Source organism: Magnolia sinica, chromosome 6, assembly GCF_029962835.1.
Source record: "Magnolia sinica isolate HGM2019 chromosome 6, MsV1, whole genome shotgun sequence".
Classification (NCBI taxonomy): Eukaryota; Viridiplantae; Streptophyta; class Magnoliopsida; order Magnoliales; family Magnoliaceae; genus Magnolia; species Magnolia sinica.
This window is the reverse complement of record NC_080578.1, coordinates 14,618,397-14,636,758: the sequence shown is the minus strand read 5'-3', so window position 1 is coordinate 14,636,758 and position 18,362 is coordinate 14,618,397. Positions and strand designations below refer to the sequence as shown.

General features: G+C 37.7%; 1 protein-coding gene across 1 annotated transcript; it reads left to right on the top strand.

Moving 5' to 3' along the window:
• The first annotated feature begins 3,755 nt into the window (after window positions 1-3,755).
• Window positions 3,756-13,735, top strand: LOC131248344 (NAC domain-containing protein 7-like). Its single transcript, XM_058248601.1, has 4 exons — window positions 3,756-4,356; window positions 10,568-10,752; window positions 10,883-11,154; window positions 12,762-13,735. The coding sequence occupies exons 2-4, from the start codon at window positions 10,593-10,595 to the stop codon at window positions 13,392-13,394; spliced, it is 1,065 nt and encodes a 354-aa protein (XP_058104584.1). The 5' UTR covers window positions 3,756-4,356; window positions 10,568-10,592; the 3' UTR covers window positions 13,395-13,735.
• The last annotated feature ends 4,627 nt before the right edge of the window (window positions 13,736-18,362 follow it).

Genomic DNA, 18,362 nt, shown 5'->3' with positions numbered 1-18,362 from the left:
AGCGGAGGTCGATGGGCTCCGTTTATGTTCGAAGAAATGATATGATAGAGTTGAAGTAGAGAGCGACTCACAGGCGGTGATGACCTTATTTTCCACCGAGGGGTAGAGCGCCGTGGACTGCCCACTACTGAAAATTTCTTTCGATAAGATAAGGGCCAGTATTAGCATCATAATGAAGTACATTCCTTGGAAAGTGAACAAAGTAGCGGATGGCCTGATTCACATGGGCAACTTCACTCAAATGGATACAGTATTCTTAGTTGCTTCAGACTTGCTGCCCCCTATTAGAGGGGAATTGGTTTTGGACTTATCAGGCATAGGCTCAATTAGATGTCATTCATAGATTTTTCTTTTCTTTCTTGTTTGTTATTGTTTAAGCTCACCATAGGCTACCCCCCTCCTCTTTTTAGTGGTGGGGTCCAGCCCGAATATGTATTTCTCAGTTTTTCTCTATATAAAATATGTCATTAAAAATAAAATTTAAAAAAACACACACACACATGTACAAGCGCCATGTGTCCACCAACAAGCTCGATAATGAATTTTAATTGAGGATTTTAGTGAGTAACATTATACACATGAAAAATGCATTTACTCAGCTTTTATAAGCTAACACTTTTTAACTCTTTATTAAAATTTTAAGTTAGGATAAGCAACAAGAGTAGCTTTGCATAGATTTTATTGTATACTTTCATGTTATATTATTTAATTTTTGAAATATATTATATGTATAAATGTTTCATGATAGAGTGAAATTTTGAATTATTCTCTTATCTTATTTGTAATGTTGGATATTATAGTTGGAGAAAACATTCTTAACCGAAAGAACTATGAACATTCAAAAGAAGGAGGAGTATATTTTAAAAGATAATAAAAATATTTTTTAAATTAAAAATTGTAATTGTTGTCTAATAAATAATTGATATTTCTCGCACAGTAACTAATCCCTTTCTTAAATAAGGCTTAGTATTTTCCCATGGTATTGTGTCACCTTCCACAGCGTGTAACAGCTGATTTATGGCCCCATATTGCATCCTTAAATTAATCTAAACCATTCATGGCTCAATGCACCGTAAAGGAACTATATTCTTATAATCACAGTTCATCGATTAACCTAGCTGTTAAATGATGGATTTGAATAGGAGCCATTGATTAATATTCATCCAACCACAATCAATTGTTCCATGAAAATTTCTTACCTTGACTTGGGTAGCATAGAATCCAGAACAAGAATGGTTTAGATTACCATTTAAAATATAATTTAAGAGTTAAAACCATAAAAATCAAAGGTTGTTATAATCAATGAAGCCTGATCATGAGATAAGACATTATTTACAGTAGTAAAGAGAATCTGGACGGGTCAAATCACTGAACCATCTCAGCATGTGGGCCCCAGTGAGTGTCGGGTGACAAAAGTCCAATCCTAAGCTAGAACTTAACCAGAGGGCAAGTGATGCAGGCGATGGGACGAGATGACCGTTGGATCACGTGTGAAACTTTTATTCCACTTTTTCCATTTACCACCCTATTCCAATACCAACGGCGAGAGAACGGCCGAGATAAGGGAGAAAGCAACCAACACCGATCGCAAAGCATCCGTTGCTATCAGATCATCAGGTTCTAAAACCTTCTATTACACGTGTCGAGCCAGGGATGAATAATCTATTGCGTGATCAAAGATAAACCCATGGGTGGGCCCCACATGGGGGTTAGGCCCTTCCGGACATCCAGCGAGCACCCAAATTGCGAGCCTAATGATCGGGGGAGCCCCACGCCGGACCATGAGCCGCCACGTACAGCAGTCGAAAGAATCATTCCGTTTTCGTGGGGCCCATCCCCTTCAACCGCACTCAGCCCCTATCCCGTTACTTTGTACGCTGGCTTCTCGGCTCGGCTTGTCCGCCCTTTGGAGCTTTTCTTTTTCGCGTCCATTTGGAGAAGCGTCCCTTTCGTCATGCTTAGGTCGGTTGGGTGGGGCCCACCTCGTGGAAGGGCCACTTATGGACTTAAATAATCGCGGTTAGAATAGAGGTTGTCTCAAGTACAACTGCTTGGACCGCAACGTATGGTCCACCCCAGCTGATATCTTCGACCTGTTAAATGCAGTTGAAATCTAACCCTTCCAATAGTTTGGCCCTACTATATGAGGATCACCTATGCAAAAATAACCTCCTTTTATTCATCAGGTGGGCTACACCAAAGAGTACAATGTCTAATCATTGATAAGTAAAAAGAAAAATATGTGTGGTCCGTTCCATCAGTCAATATGTCTGATTTTTATAAAAGATGATCTTCCCTGAGGGGACAACCTATTGGACGGATTGGATTTCTTATTCACATGAAAGGTTGGAACTAATCCACCGGTTGAACCGTACAACCTGCTGGAATTAAGACCGTCAAGTTAAAATATGTAAAACCAACCAACATAGGCCCCGTGCTGTTGGTGTCGAGCTTAATAACAATGATAATAACAACTAGACAATTGTCTGAAATGCCCCCATCTCTTGTTCCGAAGGAAAACTTTTATACTCCGGCAAACGGTGATGGATGATACGCAGGCACTTAAAAATTACTTATAAATTGCACACGTGGCATTCAAGTAGTCAAATTAAAATGTCCAAATTAAGGTCTTAGTTTAATTCATCCTGAACTAAACATATATCTCTTATTTAATTATCAGACTACTATACTAATAGTGGACACTTATCCAACGGCTGGATATTAAAATATCCAATGATCCTATTTCAACAAACAAGAGCCCACGAATCAGAGATTAAGATTGTTAAATAGAGTGAACCCCACAATTTAATTGGTTTAATTTGAGTTAATGTGCAACACGTACAATTTCGAATTGCTCGAGTATCAAGCATCATACTCCGCCAGTATATCAAGTAATTCAACTGTTCTCTGTTGTCGCTCAACCTTCCAATGCAGGAGAGAGAGAGAGAGAGAGAGAGAGAGAGAGAGAGCTGATTATAAAGTCCTGAAAAGCTAAACCACAGCACCTTTCCTGGTGACTTGAACTTAGGCAAGTTGTTACGGTCCACTCATTATAAAGTCCTGAAAAGCTAAACCACAGCACCTTTCCTGGTGACTTGAACTTAGGCAAGTTGTTACGGTCCACTCAGCTTTCATGATAATTTTAAGTCAGTATCATCCAAAAATAAGGAAGAATATGGAAATTTCTAAATGGGAAAAAAGGATGTGAGCTGAAAACCCATACCCATAAAATAAAAAAAGTGAGAGAGCTCGTTCAAATCATAAACCTAATATTATAGGCCGCGTTTGGATGAGTGAGTGAATTGAATTTCCAATAACAAAATAATTTGTGTTTCCTACACCTCATTATTCTAGTAAGGTAGTTATTGCAATTCAATTCCATAATGCATCCAAACATGCTACTTGATATCCACTAGAAAACACCAATAACAATTAAAAAGCCAAACAATGCAAAAATAAATATATACTTTTTATGACTTTTAGAGGTAACAAATCGACCACCTTAAGGACTGGTGCGTAGGAAAAACTAAGTAATTATAGGAAAAAGGGATGGACAGTTACGGAATTGCGAAAGCTGATATTTTGATAGTTTATGGCGAAATAATAATATTGTACTGTGATTGTAGGGGCCACTGAGAGAGAGAAGCTGTTCAATTACGTCACCACCAAAAATCCCAGTCTATGTATGGATTAATCTGATCCATTCAATTAGTGGGCCCTTTCTTTACTGTATTATTATTTTTTTCTTTTTTGTTGCCTTTTCTCCAGTTGAGATGACAGGCTTTAAGAAAGCTGGCGTCCATTGCCGTTAGCCCTTCTGAGACGTTGCCGTTTTGTTTCATTGCCGGTGTTGGTGTTTTAGCTCTCCATTAGCTCTGCCCGGCAATCTCTGACCTGAAAATATATACCATTTAGACGGTCTCTTTCGGTTGCGGGTAGCGGAGGCGGTTGCCGCCACGCAGGCTCTTTTCCCTCTCTCTCTCTCTCTCTCTCTCTCTTTTCCCGCCAAATACTTTTCCTGCAATCCAGCGGAAGGTGGGGAAAGGTAATTAGGGCGTGCGCATTGTCTTGTCTTGTTGTCTTATTTAACGCCTTTTGCTCTCCGTTCTCCCATTCGCCAACCTCTCTCCCTTAAAGACCCTTTTCCTCCTTGCACGCACATTCATACACAGATATCCTCGGGATCCGATCACTTCCCTGCTGTCCACCATCGCCATCTGACGCTTCTAAAACCACGACCCAAGTGCACGATCTGATTTCCGAGGATCTCTCTCTCTCTCTCTCTCTCTCTCTCTCTCAGAGGCTGTTAAAGATCGGAGGAGGTGAAAGAGAGTCCTGAACCTTGTAGTTTGATCTGTAAGCTTCCTTGATCTTTCTCGTTATCTCTCGATGAGTTTTGTTTTATGATTTTTTTTTTTTCTGGGTTATGCTGGGAGTTCCTATTTTCTATCTTTTATTAGATTTGTGGATCTAGATGATTAGAAATGATGTCTTGTGTAGTGAAATTTTTTATTTGCTTTTGAATAGTGAAAAATGGAGCTAGATCTAGATGTTGGTGAATGCTGATTGACATTCCAACGGTTTGTTTCAATGACTGGATCAATAGGAACAGATTCGATTAAGATTCTGATATTATCCATTTGGGAACTAGTATGGCTTAAGCTGAAAGGCTTCTTGTTCGAAACTGGGAACCATGATGAGTGATGGTGATTATCCAATGTTCAGATTTTCATATTTTCTTTCACATGTAGGTATAACTATAATATAGTAAAAGCTGGAGACTGCTATTATAGTTGTTGTCGTTATTTCTTTATTTTCTTAAGAAATTTTGGTCTCTTTCATAATGCAATGCCAACATGGATTGCATTTTTCGGAAGATCCAAATCTAGTTCTTTTGTTGAAGCGTGATTCCACATATGATCATGTCTTCAATCATCATCTCTTTTTTTTCTTCTTCTTCTTCTTTTTTTTTTTTTTTTTTTTTTTTTTTTTTTTGGAGAAGGTGGGAGCATGCCACTTGCAATTGTATTGATAAAAGCTCAATCATCAAAGAAACTTCAAAGCTTGATATGGCATAAAACATTCAACAAATATTGTTCAAGAATTTCTCATTAAAAAATTTCAATGTAGGCCTTCTGAAAAGATTGCGATTCACATATCAAATATAGGAAGAACTATTTTCACTTTGCACGATTTTATGAAGGAACACCAAATCTAGTATAAAAGATTGCTGCAACATGATGACCCGATTCCTCTTTGTTTGCTTGTTCGGGTAACTGTTTTGGTGGAAGTGAACATTATTTTTTCTTGTCATATACTTTCTCCATTTTAGCAGTTGATATGATTTCATGATTACTTGATACTTTCCTATATTTTGTTTTTAGTAATTGAATTACCATGATAAATTTAAAAGATAAGAATATATAAGATGCACAAAAGAGCACATGAAAATTGCATATAGATTGTGAAATACTGATGTAACTCATGCAAATGCATATCTCAATGTTACACCAAATTTGATACTTGGTTGTCATATCGTATTATTGTTTTCATTTTTTTTTCTTGAGTGGAAATAAATCGAACTTGATCACCACAGAAATGTTGTTGGATGGAAGTAAGAATCTTTTTATTTTCAATTAAATAGGTCATGTTGGTTGAGATAGATCTTACATCAGTTTCCCTCATTCATGTATGCATACATAGGAAAATATTCTCCGACTCTATCCTTTGCCTGATGTTTATAAAAGAAAATGATAGAGTTGGAAAATTCTTCTTGAGTGCTAGCTAGAAGAAAAAGAACACATTATCAGACATTGGGTCTAAAAATTATTTAGCTAAACATGTTAGTTATGGCAGCGGTTTCAATTGTACAAGACCCTCAGCGAGTCTACTCTGGTTAGTTTTCACATTGCACAACGCTAGATTTTTTTTTAAAATTTATTTATTATTATTATTTTTTTTTGTGTGAAACTTTATTGGGCATTTATAACTAAATTCATATAATTACTGATTCACGTGTTCTTTTGTTCAAAGTGAATTGGATGCATACACCTAGCTGGGGCAGGGCCCTACCATGACCTCCTGGATATCTATACGAAAGGGGAAATGAGAGAGAGGATCCAACCTATTTACAATCTTCCTGAGGACAGTGCCAACCAACCAAAACCAGGCAGACTGCGTCGAACTAAAGAGGGATGATAAGGATATAGGGAAACTTAGCTCCAATGAACATTTTCAATTCCAAGTTTGTCGATTCTGAAGCATCCTCTCTCCTTCTTTGGAAGCGTAGTAGCTCTAGCAAAATTTATCTCTTCTAGTGGAACTACCTATCTGATCCAGACCACCTGCTATATAATTACATTCCTGAAAAACGTTCTCTTTAAATTTTTTTTTTTTTTAAAAAAAAAAAAAAAAACCATTCCTGAAAAACGTGGCTTTCTTCATAATGGATCCTCTACAACGCATTCTTGGCCTCCAACCACCAATGTCATATGGATCATGGCGAGTCCAAAATGGAATTGAGACTGCACAGCACTACGTTAGAGGCACTTTCACCTCTAAATTGTTCAGCCCTTGCTCTAGACATAGAGAAACACCATTGAGGGCCCTCATTTCTGCTACCATATATGAAATCGATCAATAATTATGACTATAAGAAAAAATAATATTCCCTTCCCTACAATGACCACCACCACCCCCAGTCTGGGGTCACCCTTTGACGATCGATCCATGTTGAGTTTTAGCCACCCACTATTTGATAGTCTCCATTTCACAACTAACATTGATTTTGAAAGAGGCCAGGGCAGGATACCTACAATTTGAAGTGCAAGACCTAAGGGGGAGCCATTCCAGTCTGGTGGGAAACGGCTACCAATTTCTGTCATCCGCCATCCTACTCAAAAGATTACATTGGACAGGTTACTCATCTTGTTCTCAAAACTTGAATTGTTTCGCTCCCACCATATTTCCCACAGAATCAGAGAAGGTAAAATCCCATTTAGGAGCAGAAATTGAGAAGAAGTTCTACTAAGTTTGAACCATTGCTGGATATGCACCAAAATGGGCTGATTTTTAATGAATGCCACATTGAATAAATTGGCAAAGTGGGACCACGCTACCTTTGCAGGCCACATTCACATTTCCCCAACTTTCCGAACATTTGCAGCACAACGTTTAGAAGCCATAGCCGTTCAAGCACTTTGGATGGCCGATTCTACTGGAATGGCTACTGAGATAACTTCCAAAGAAAAATAGAGATTTTAGATGGAATGTTTAGGTGTCCAGCCCACCTGGCCCAGGATTTTCTAGGCTGCCTTTCTCTGGCGACTTCACAAGTAGATTTAGCGATCAGATGTGCGGAACGGTTCAATGCCAAACTGCAGAACTTTCTGCCACTGTGATAATCTCAGATTTTCACAAACTTAAATCTTTAATGAATGGTTAAGACCATAGCTTATGCGATTAGATTGTGAAGCAGTTTTTCCACATTTTCTTATAGATGTTGATCCTTCATGTTAAGGTCTCTCCTCAATCTATCCCAAGTGAAAGAGGTTGCAAAACTGCCATTTAATCACATAAGCCATGTCCCTTCACCAAGGATGATTATAAATCTCATCAAAGAATGTTCACAGGTGTGTCCTAATCGCTTGTGACAATCATAGCCTAAAAAGGTACTAAGATCTACATATCATAACTCTTCCTGATCAATGACCATCATGTCCAATCTCAAGTTTCCAAGGACCAGTCGAGGAATCACTCATCAACTTAATTACCATATGTCATAAAAATTTAAGGTAGCACCAAACACTAACGCACAATAAACTGTCTACTAGGGAGACATGGTCATCATGATCTACAGCCAAGATTGGCCCCCTATCACATCCACATGGCTAGTGGACTAGGGCTCACATTGATTTTCCAATGCACTACTCCAACACAGACATCTCATCAATTTAGGAAGATAAAGTTTCTTCCAACCAATCCAATGCCTCTTCCATGATTAATGAGGACCAATTTCTCCACCGACGATAGAAGCTGAGCTTTCCTACCTGCAATCCTATTCACATTTTTCTGAATTAGGGCCTGAGAACTCTTTCTACCTTTGAAAATAGCCACACCTAAATAAATTAAATGTTGTTGTGTCTGATCACCAAATCCAATCATCCTCTTCATTACTTCAACTATAGTCATTCTTGCCTTGGATGCAATTGAGAAGCTGCTCTTTCTTATGTGAAATCTTTGATATGAGGCTTTCTCGTATTCCTGTAAGAAAGATTCGACTTTGTGGAGCAAATCCCACTGCTTTCAGAAATAACACTGTCATCTGTAAAAAGGTGCGAAATTATGGGGCCTCCTTGCAGAACATAAAAGGACTGACAGAAACTTTATGAACAAGGTTCTTAAATCCAAGATTGAGGAACTTAGCAATGATAATGAAAAGGCTAGGTGACAAGGGGTCCCCTACCTCAACCCTCTAGACCACTTGAAAAAGCCCATCGCCTACCCCGTAACCAACATAAAGAACTAGCAATTAGCCAAGTATTGTTCCACTAACATCACCCAAGTATCTGAGAGCCTGAACATGCTTTAGGAATCCCCATTCTAGCCTATCATAGGCTTTCTCCATGTCGATCATTACTGGACTTTGCTTGAACACAATTATCAATATTACATTGTTAATATTATATTCATGGTGAGATTGAAATGCTTTCCTCTTAAAGTTGTACACAAAAGTTATATAAAAAATAAAATAAAATAAAAATTGAAAGGTGGCAGCACACCACCAAAAGTTATAATGAATTAGAAAACCAATGATGCATGGAAATTATTTGGATTAACTTGTTTTATTGCATGCATTTTGGTAAGGACGTCCAGTTGAAGCCATGTTGCATTTTCTTGTACTATTAGCATGGACTTTAGTCATCCAAATAGTGATTAGGTTGATGCTTCTCAAACAGTCACTTGGAAATGTTTCCCCTTACTCTTTTAGAGCTGCCAACTTGAACCTACGAACTCATAACTGATGCAGTACTTCATGGTCTTTATTGCACATGGCCAAACTATCTAAGTCTACTTCCCTTGTTCTATTACTTAATGGTGGTTATCCTAAATTCCCTCATCTTATTACTACTAAATTGCTATACAAAGATCAACAAAAAATAGCATTCAAACCTTTATGTAGAAAAGGCACATAGAATCTAAAGTTAATTATGACTTAATCAACGCAGGCAACAAGCATGCCTATTCATAAAACAATTGGACACTGATTCACAACCCCAATCAGCCAAAGTATCTGCCGCTTTATTCCCTTCCCCGTACACATTGATAAAGAAGAATGCCAAATGGATGCTCAACTTTTTCAAATCCTTCCAAGCCAAGACCACCGTAAGTTAATTGTGCCAATCAAAGTATTTGAATCACTATCCACCATAACTTATGAAATCCTAAATTGTGAAAACAATGAATTCCATCAGCCAATGTCTAGTAACTGTGGTAATTTGGGCTGTGGAGCCTTGAGATTGAATAGAAAGTGTTTCAAAAACTGTGGTAAATTGTATGAGTTCCAATATGATGCCTTCTTGGGCAATTTGGAATTGGTGGGTGGCCGCTAAGTCAAAATGCCCATCGTTCAATTGTAATCTGTCCTATGTGGTTGGGGAGGCCAACTCCATGGTGGACGAACTCACTCGCATTGGGAGTTCAAGCTCATGCTGGATAATGACGGCATAGGAGCCATTAGATGTGGGAATTGGATGGCGTCAGTTTGGGAGGTTTTGCCCGGTGTTGTCTTCTTCTTCTTCTTCTTCTTCTTTTATTTATTTATTTATTTATTATATATATATATATATATATATATTTTTACAAGATCTATAATCGTATTCAGGTTGGGGTTTTGAGTTTGGGACCACGCCAAATGCCCTCCCCTTGGTTTGCATGTCCATTTTACATCTGAAGCCATTCATTCTGATGTCTATTTACATATTCTCCTTAATGTGATGACACGCCTCATGTTTGGGCGTCTCTCTACAGATGACCATATTTTTAAAGTGAACTTTTACTAGACGGTTACAGTTTCCTGTGACAGAAAAGATGGCTTTACATCCATTCTTTAAAGGAGGTGTGCTCCCACCTAACAGTTTTCTTTGATGATTACAATTACAGGTGGTATGCTCCTGAAAAACAACAAAAAGAAAATATTACAATTTTCTGTAGCATTTTAACGTCTATAATGTGTTCCTCTAGTAACAGATTTTTGACAATAATAAGATCTCATAGTTAATAATATGATACTTTTATCCAAGCACCAGACTTTGTAAAGATACATATTTTATGTCTGTCAAGTTTGACATTGTAGCCAATATCATGGCCAACTAGGTCATTTCATTTTTATAATTTCAAAAATTGTATTTAGATTTCAAAACTAAGAAGAAAAAAAAAAATTTGTTAGGATCATAGTGAAATCAAGACAATTCGTTATTTATTTTTATTTTTTTTTGCAAGTTTGTTGAAATCTTTACAGATATTTATTCAATTGCAACATTAATGGTGTATGTCACATAAATTACAGGAGTTGATTACTCATTTCAAAGAATATGAATACCTTTTCACAAGTTCCCCCAGGTTTTCGGTTCCATCCGACTGATGAGGAACTTGTCGATTACTATCTTAGAAAGAAAATTGCTTCTAGAAGGATTGATCTAGATGTAATCAAAGACATTGATCTATACAAAATTGAGCCATGGGATCTTCAAGGTAACACTCAATTCATATACTTACATCTCTGCAAAACCATGTCGACTTTTATATATATATATATATATTCCTTCTTATGAAGTGACGCGTATTTAATATCTTTTTTATTTTTTTGGGTTAATTTGAACAGAAAAATGTAAGATAGGTACAGAAGAGCAGAATGAATGGTATTTCTTTAGCCACAAAGATAAGAAGTATCCAACAGGAACTCGTACAAATAGAGCCACAACAGCAGGGTTTTGGAAGGCAACGGGAAGAGATAAGGCCATATATTCAAAGCATAACTTGATTGGCATGAGGAAGACCTTAGTCTTTTACAAGGGTCGGGCCCCAAATGGGCAAAAATCGGATTGGATAATGCATGAGTATCGGCTTGAAACAAATGAAAATGGGACGACTCAGGCAAGCATTTTAATTGGAATTTTATTTTATTTTATTTTATTGAAAATTAAAGAGAAACTTTCTACACTCTTCTTTGGTTCCATTGTGTCATTGCAATAACAAAAAGAATATTACCTTATCTCCCATATAGTTTCCGTAAGAAGATTACACTTTATGCGCTCTCCAATATTAAGATGTCCTTTGATGCGCTATTGAAATATTCAACTATTAGTTCAGTTAAGTTGAATGACCAAACTGTGATTACTGATCCAAGTACTTTCACAGAGAGACTGTTGTCCAAACTACATTACTCTCAAGTTGAACTTGAGAAGAATATATATAACTGCAGTTTGAGGGATATTTTCTCATTAATACTAGTGAAGGTAATTACAATCTGGAAGTTTCTACCCAATTAAGTTAGTCATTGTAGTTCAATACAATAATAAATCCAAACCCCACCTCAGGCAACAAGTCGACTTGTTTGCTTGATTACAAGATGCAGTATCTTGCAAGCTTCCAAGTTTTTTGCCAATCTAACAGTGAGTAATATGAACCAGATTAGATGGCTTGTTGTATTATTTTCTCCTTTTACATTAGGATATTTAATCATACTATAAGTCCATATCACAGATTAGATTCCTTAATGCGTTATTTCATAGCTCATTTGTAAAGTAATTTCACTATATTGATGCCTGTGTCCATATATACAACCAATCTACTTCAAGCTTGTTGCTAAGCAATGTAGGAGTAGAAGCACCCGCTCTCATACAATGAAGCATGCATAGGTGCACATGCCTTGGCAATTTTACAAAATTTCAGGAGAAGAAACACATCATCTCTTCTATTCTATTCTTCTTCTTCTTCTTTTTCCCTCCCTCTTCTATTCCATTGAAGCTATTCGCATATTAATCACTGGGTTCTCTAAAGCTTATACACAGTTGATTGCAATTCGTCTACATGACATACTTGTTATTGCTTATTGTGCAATCTTTGATCTTTGTTTCTTTTCTTTCCTTTCTTCTTTTTTAGATTTTAACATATTTATTTTTCTTTTATAAATGATCCATCCAAAGAATTTTTCTCTCGGTCTTCTGCAAGCTCACCTATTTCGAGCAATATTATGAGATATACCTGACTCCCTGACCTAGATACATGAAATTTCACAGTCAATATTTGTTATATTGGAACAAGAAATAGTTAGTTGTTCTACCAAAGACATCTGAATTTCACAAGTCATCAAATTCTTTGAAAGTCAATTCTCAGAAATGATAGGGAGAATGTCTGATCCGTTAGAGTTAGCAATGGAAAGGTCCAGCATTTCTCCCCAGTGCACCAACCATAGAGAATTTTAGTCCAGCATTTCTCTTCCTTCTCTAATACACTTTAAACTTTCTCGTGAAGAAAAAAGAAAGGCGAAGTTTATCGTGAATGCTTCACTGATTACATGGGAATGATCATATTGGAAAACCAACCTATACATCCATGATGTTCTTTAGGGCTGTGAACCTCCTTTTTTTTTTTTTTTTTTAGGGCTGTGAACCTGCCAGACTCTGATGCTCTTTTTTGGTGCATTTAATTTCTTTTATGTACCTTCCCTAATCTGATCTTCATGTAACTGAATGTTTCAGGAAGAGGGTTGGGTAGTATGTCGGGTATTCAAGAAGCGGATAACGGCAATGCAAAAGGCAAGTGAGCATGAGTCACCTTGCTGGTACGATGACCAACTCTCCTTCATGCCAGAATCTGATTCTCCCAAGAGGTTAAACCATGATGTGGGATATCACCAGTCCTTTTCATGCAAGCAAGAGCTTGAGCTGCATTACCTTATGCCCCATGATCCCTTCTTCCAGCTACCTCAATTGGAGAGCCCCAAACTTCCGAATTCTGCTCCTACAGTAAGCTGCAATTCCATCTCTGCCTACGGCCTTGACATCAACCAAAGAAGCACTCTCCAGTCGTCTTCCCTATCTCAAGAAGAACAGATGCAACAGACTCATCGACATCAGTTGAACCCATTATACAACAATACCTCTGAGCAAGCAGTCGACCAAGTGACAGATTGGCGGGTTCTTCACAAGTTTGTGGCCTCTCAACTTAGCCAAGACGATGTTTCAAAGGACCCCAACTTCTCAAATGGAGCCGATGTCTTTCAACCTTCCGACAACTTGGAACTCCTTATTGGGCAGTCCGACAAGCCAGATGCAGCAGCAGAATATGCATCCACGTCCACCTCCAGCTGCCAAATAGATCTATGGAAGTGAAAATCTATATAAATTCCTCAATATATACTAATCATAGGAAGAACATTTCAAAACGAAAGAAGACATCATTCAGATTCCTGTACATAATAATCTAAAAACCCTAGTTGTTGGGCATGCGCATACCTTTGTAATATTGCTTTATATCACCCAACTGGTTAGACCAAAACTCCTACCTTAATAAGATAATTATATTATTAGGCAGATGGTGCAGCTAAGCATCGTTGTAACCAAGTTGGTATGTGTTGAATGTATTGCACATTGGAGGCAGCTCTCTCTACATTGTAATGAGCATTATAATGTTGTCCATCTCTAGACAGCATGCATGCTGTTGATAGAATCAACTTCTGTGTGATTTCTAGATGTCTTTGTTTGTTCTACCCTAATTAGGATTAGAATAAATTCATTATGTTCAGTTATTTGTCTCTTGGCTTCTCTTCTGGTTGCAAGAGGCAATACTAGCATTCTACATGGATTAAACAACATGGCAATACTAGCTAGCATTCATTTAATAAATTCGGTTTTGTGAATTTTAGAGGAATTTGATGCATATAGCTGACATTATGTATGGTGTTGTATACCATTGCTGGGTGTGTTTGATTCTCTAAAAGCCCTTGGGTGTAAAAATTGAGACTTTTTGGGATGAATTTAGGGAGTGTGCTCCCACTTTTCGCCAAAAAAATAGAAAAAAAAAAAAATACAAAGAAATGGTGCGCATACGTTATATACTCAACAATTGGTTTTCTTTTCAGATGACGAAAGAATCATACCAAAGCACAAGTATGCTTATTGAGGAATATCTATGATTGTAAAGTACCAACAGATAACTAAATGTCCAATAAACAGATTGATTGAAAACCTTTCTATATGGCAATTTGAATATTGAGTTTGATGATTCTAGCAAATTAAATCAGATTTATCAGCGAGAGGTGAATAATCAAGCACAAAGTTATAAGAAATTATGACGCACAGAGCAGAGGGGTTGAGAGGCTTGTGTTCCGGTGTCTTTCTTAACAGTGCATTTGGATGCAAAATCAAATTGAATCGCAATTTGAGCCCAATAAAGTGGAATAACCAGATTACAGTCACCTCCCTTAGCATTCATATTGAGCTACTTGACTCCAAATTGCAGTTACCTTAATTTCAAGGTGGCTTTGAAAGTAAAGTAAAACTTCTTTGTGAGGGCTACTATCTCATTGTGAATACTAATAAGCATCATTATGTTTTGTCATTTTAGTCAATTCAGTTCACTTGTACGTTCAAACGCAACCTAAAGGCAGGTTCAGATCACACTGGCATTTTCAGATAAATTCAGAAACTATATATTTCGTATAACACAGTATCTTTTTGTGCAAGCAAGGTGAAATCATTGAGAGGTTTAATATTGACTGAATAAAAAGAAGTGCTATCACTGAGTCTCAATTACATAGAGAAAGGCATAAAAGCCCAATCACTGCTCCTAATCTAAAAATAAACCTCCCATAAAAATTAAGGGTATGTTTGGATACAAAATCCACCTCAATAATTTTATTGATATTAGAAAAACTAAGATACAGCCCAAGATGGAGGGAGCCATGGACAAAGAACCCCCATCAAGCCCAAAGCTTGCCCAAACAATTTTATTGATGCGTACTTCTCATTATGAATACTAGGAAACAGTACTAATTTTTTCCATCTTGTTGATTAAGCTAGGTGTCTACAATCCAATTCATTTGTGCATCCAAACACACCCTTAAGAAAGAATTACTAAATAGAAATTTTGCCTATATATAATCCATTTCTCATAGCCTAACAGTTTATTCTCCCTTTCTTATACCTCATAGCCCATTTCGAATAGTAGTCTCTTTTTATCCATTTCTAACAAAAATTAAAACCAAAAACATTCCAGAATAATTAAATTCATTAAATGCTTGTGTGCATACATACTAGACAAATGCGACGAGTACATGCAAGTGTCCATGTTTGTGTGCATTGTGCATGTTTGCTCCCTACTATTGAACCCATTTCACCAGTATTGTATAAGAACAATTAACAAACGAACAACGTTTTGATGAAATCATCTTTGATTCATAAAGCTTCCGAAAGCACAACAAACTCATCTTATTGTTGCAGAAAGATACACACCGGTGCAGTTCAAACCACGGTGGTGGGCAACATATGAAATCTTCCCCAACCAAGAAAAACAAGAAAAATTAAAAGAAGGGTAGAAACACAAAATCAGCAAGAAACACAACAAGAATATCTTCCCAATAAAATCATTTGAGCAAATGTGAGAGAGAATTTTCTAAAACAATTCAAAATTTCAGCCCAAAGAAAGTTACACTTTCACTATTTCATTCAGCTTCTCAATGAAGAAGCAGAAGCTACTCCCATCCCATCCATACAATAAGATGGCCACAAGAAAAAGGAGGAAAATGTACATCTTACGTTTCCATTGCATTCGCCGCTTCCCCGCGAACTGAAAATTCAAAACGAGTGAAAACAAGAATAAGCATGAACGGTGCGTCTTCGAAAGATATGTGGGAGAAATTTATATGGGCTCTACGAGGACGTAAGCGAAAATCAGTGGTAATGGCTTCTGGGATTAAGGATAAGAAGTATTAGCTTTCCTTAAATGTTAATTAGAAGGTGAAGAAGCACTTTGACAGTCAGGCAAGGAACACCCGTTTAAGTAACGAAATATTCAAAACGAAAAACGACAAACTCATTTGGCGTGGAGGCCATGAACTCATAAATCATCATCTCTTCCTCCTTTAGAGAGAGAGAGAGAGAGAGAGAGAGAGAGTCCCGTAGTCCTTGGACCGTCGGAATCCTAGGCCAAAATCGACTGGGGGTGGATGATTCTGAATCTTCTGACTGGGTTTGACATGTTTCCTCTCATTAAAGTTAGTACATAGTGTAAACCGCGGGTGCACCTGAAATTGTGTTCCATCTTGGGTTAGGTCACGTATACCTTGGCGGCAACCGGTCATGTGGCTTGGATGGTGCTAACCATTCAAACTAAAGAAATAAATATAACCAACGGTGAATATTTCGATGGTTGAAAATCCATCCATGGAAGGCTCGGAACCACCTATGGACCATTGCCCTTCACCGAGCAAACCTGGCCCAAGGTATTATGGAGCATAATTTCATGTAGTCCGGAGGTCCACGTTACTTTGTTGATTTTCTTGTAATCTACGTGCCTCCAGCCAAAGGGAGAGGAGAGTGGGGCCCACACCTGCCAAGTCAAAGCCACCCCAGACGCATGAAATGAAGAGAGGGAGACTGAATAATTAGGGTTTCTAAGTGTTGTTTGCAGAGGAAGAAAACATCATATTCAAGACTGAGTTTCCATGTGACTGCATCATATGCTTCTCAACTCCAACCTCTTCTGTTCTAATGCCATAAGTAGTGTTTTTTCTCGTGAGATTTTCTCTGTAATCCTATTTGTCACGATATAATGAGTGGTCCCAATCACTGCGAGCTGCACCGTACACGTGGCATACATCTAGGTTGATCGGGATCATTGTTCTTGTAAACCTGAGTGTCACGCAAAAGGCCAGTTAAATAGAAAGCTGACTGACAAATGAGAACGGATCACATTCGATGGATGTAAGTTGCACTAGACGGATGGGATTATCGAGTCAATATCCCAGTTTCAAATCTATGGCCTATCCGTTTATTGGCCCAGCAGATTGATGTCCCAATTCACCTCAGACATGCTATGTCTGCAGAGGCTTTGCTAGATTGACAAGTAGCACACGTACTATAATTAAAGATGATTATTAATACATGTGGCGTTCTGTTTCCATGTGCATCCAAATAGGCATAAACATTTTTTTCATCTCTATTTCTTTTTGAATCTAGATCCTTTGCTTGCCACATGTCGAAATTTTTAATTTTCTGCATCATAATTGAATGCGGATCCGAAAAATTCTGATTTTCTGCGTTGTGATTGGAAGTGGATTGGCTGGTGTACCACATAGCAGCAACCTAGCTAGTGTGTTGACGTCACCAAGTTCTGTGGGTCCCATTGTTAGGTATGAGTTATATCCAAATCATCAGTCTAGTGAGTGAGCTCTAAGGCTTGATCTGAAAAATAAGACATCCAAAAATCAAGTGGATCACAGTGTAAAAGGCAGTGGAGGATTGAACCCATGCCATTGAAATCCTTTTGGGGTCACAGAAATTTCGGATTAATATGATATTTGGTTTTTTCTCTTCATCCAGGTCTGTGTGACATTATGAACAGATTGGATGGAAAGTAAACGTTATGGTGGGCCCTATGAATGTTCTATCGATGAGAATCATTGTCCCTACTGTTATTTGTGGTGTGGTCCACTTGAGCCCTGGAAATTACTCAATTTTGGGATCAAGATCTAAAATGATTTCGCCGAATGGATGAAGGGTGTAGATATGATAAACACATCATTGTGGGGCCCATGTAACTTTGATCTCCTTCCAACCATTTGTACATTTTTTTTTCTATAGGATTGTACAGCTCAGAGATTGAGGTGAGTCAGCGCTTGTCTTTGCACGACATGTGCCCACACCAGCTAGGTTGATGGTGTGTGGTACACTAGTCAATCTACTTCCATTGTAATTAGTCCACATCATACTGACATTGTCAGCAATACTGCATTAAATGAGGTGTATGATGATGTGGTCCAACTAGATTGCAATAACCGAAGTTTTTCCTGCTTGCCAGGATGGGGATACCTTCTTTTTACGTAATAATATATCATCTATACTAAATGTTAATATTTTGTAGACACATTTTATATATATATATATATATTCCTTAGTTCATGTGCATAGATGAATTTTATAGATCATGGACAAGCAACCTTCCCATACAGCTTGTGTTAGACACAGCTTGCGTCAAAAGAGCCTCTTACAGTCCATTTCTCGTATATCTTTATCAAGTGGTCAAGATCTTCGAGCACAAAAGATTTTAGTGCAAGCAATCTGAAGAATCTTCGGATCTGG

Bases quoted from the DNA above. Each gene is read 5' to 3' on its own strand.
- LOC131248344 (XM_058248601.1), top strand. From the start codon at position 10,593: ATGAATACCTTTTCACAAGTTCCCCCAGGTTTTCGGTTCCATCCGACT. The intron at 10,753-10,882 runs GTAACACTCAAT...TAATTTGAACAG, and splicing joins TGAGCCATGGGATCTTCAAG to AAAAATGTAAGATAGGTACA. The intron at 11,155-12,761 runs GCAAGCATTTTA...TGAATGTTTCAG, and splicing joins ATGAAAATGGGACGACTCAG to GAAGAGGGTTGGGTAGTATG.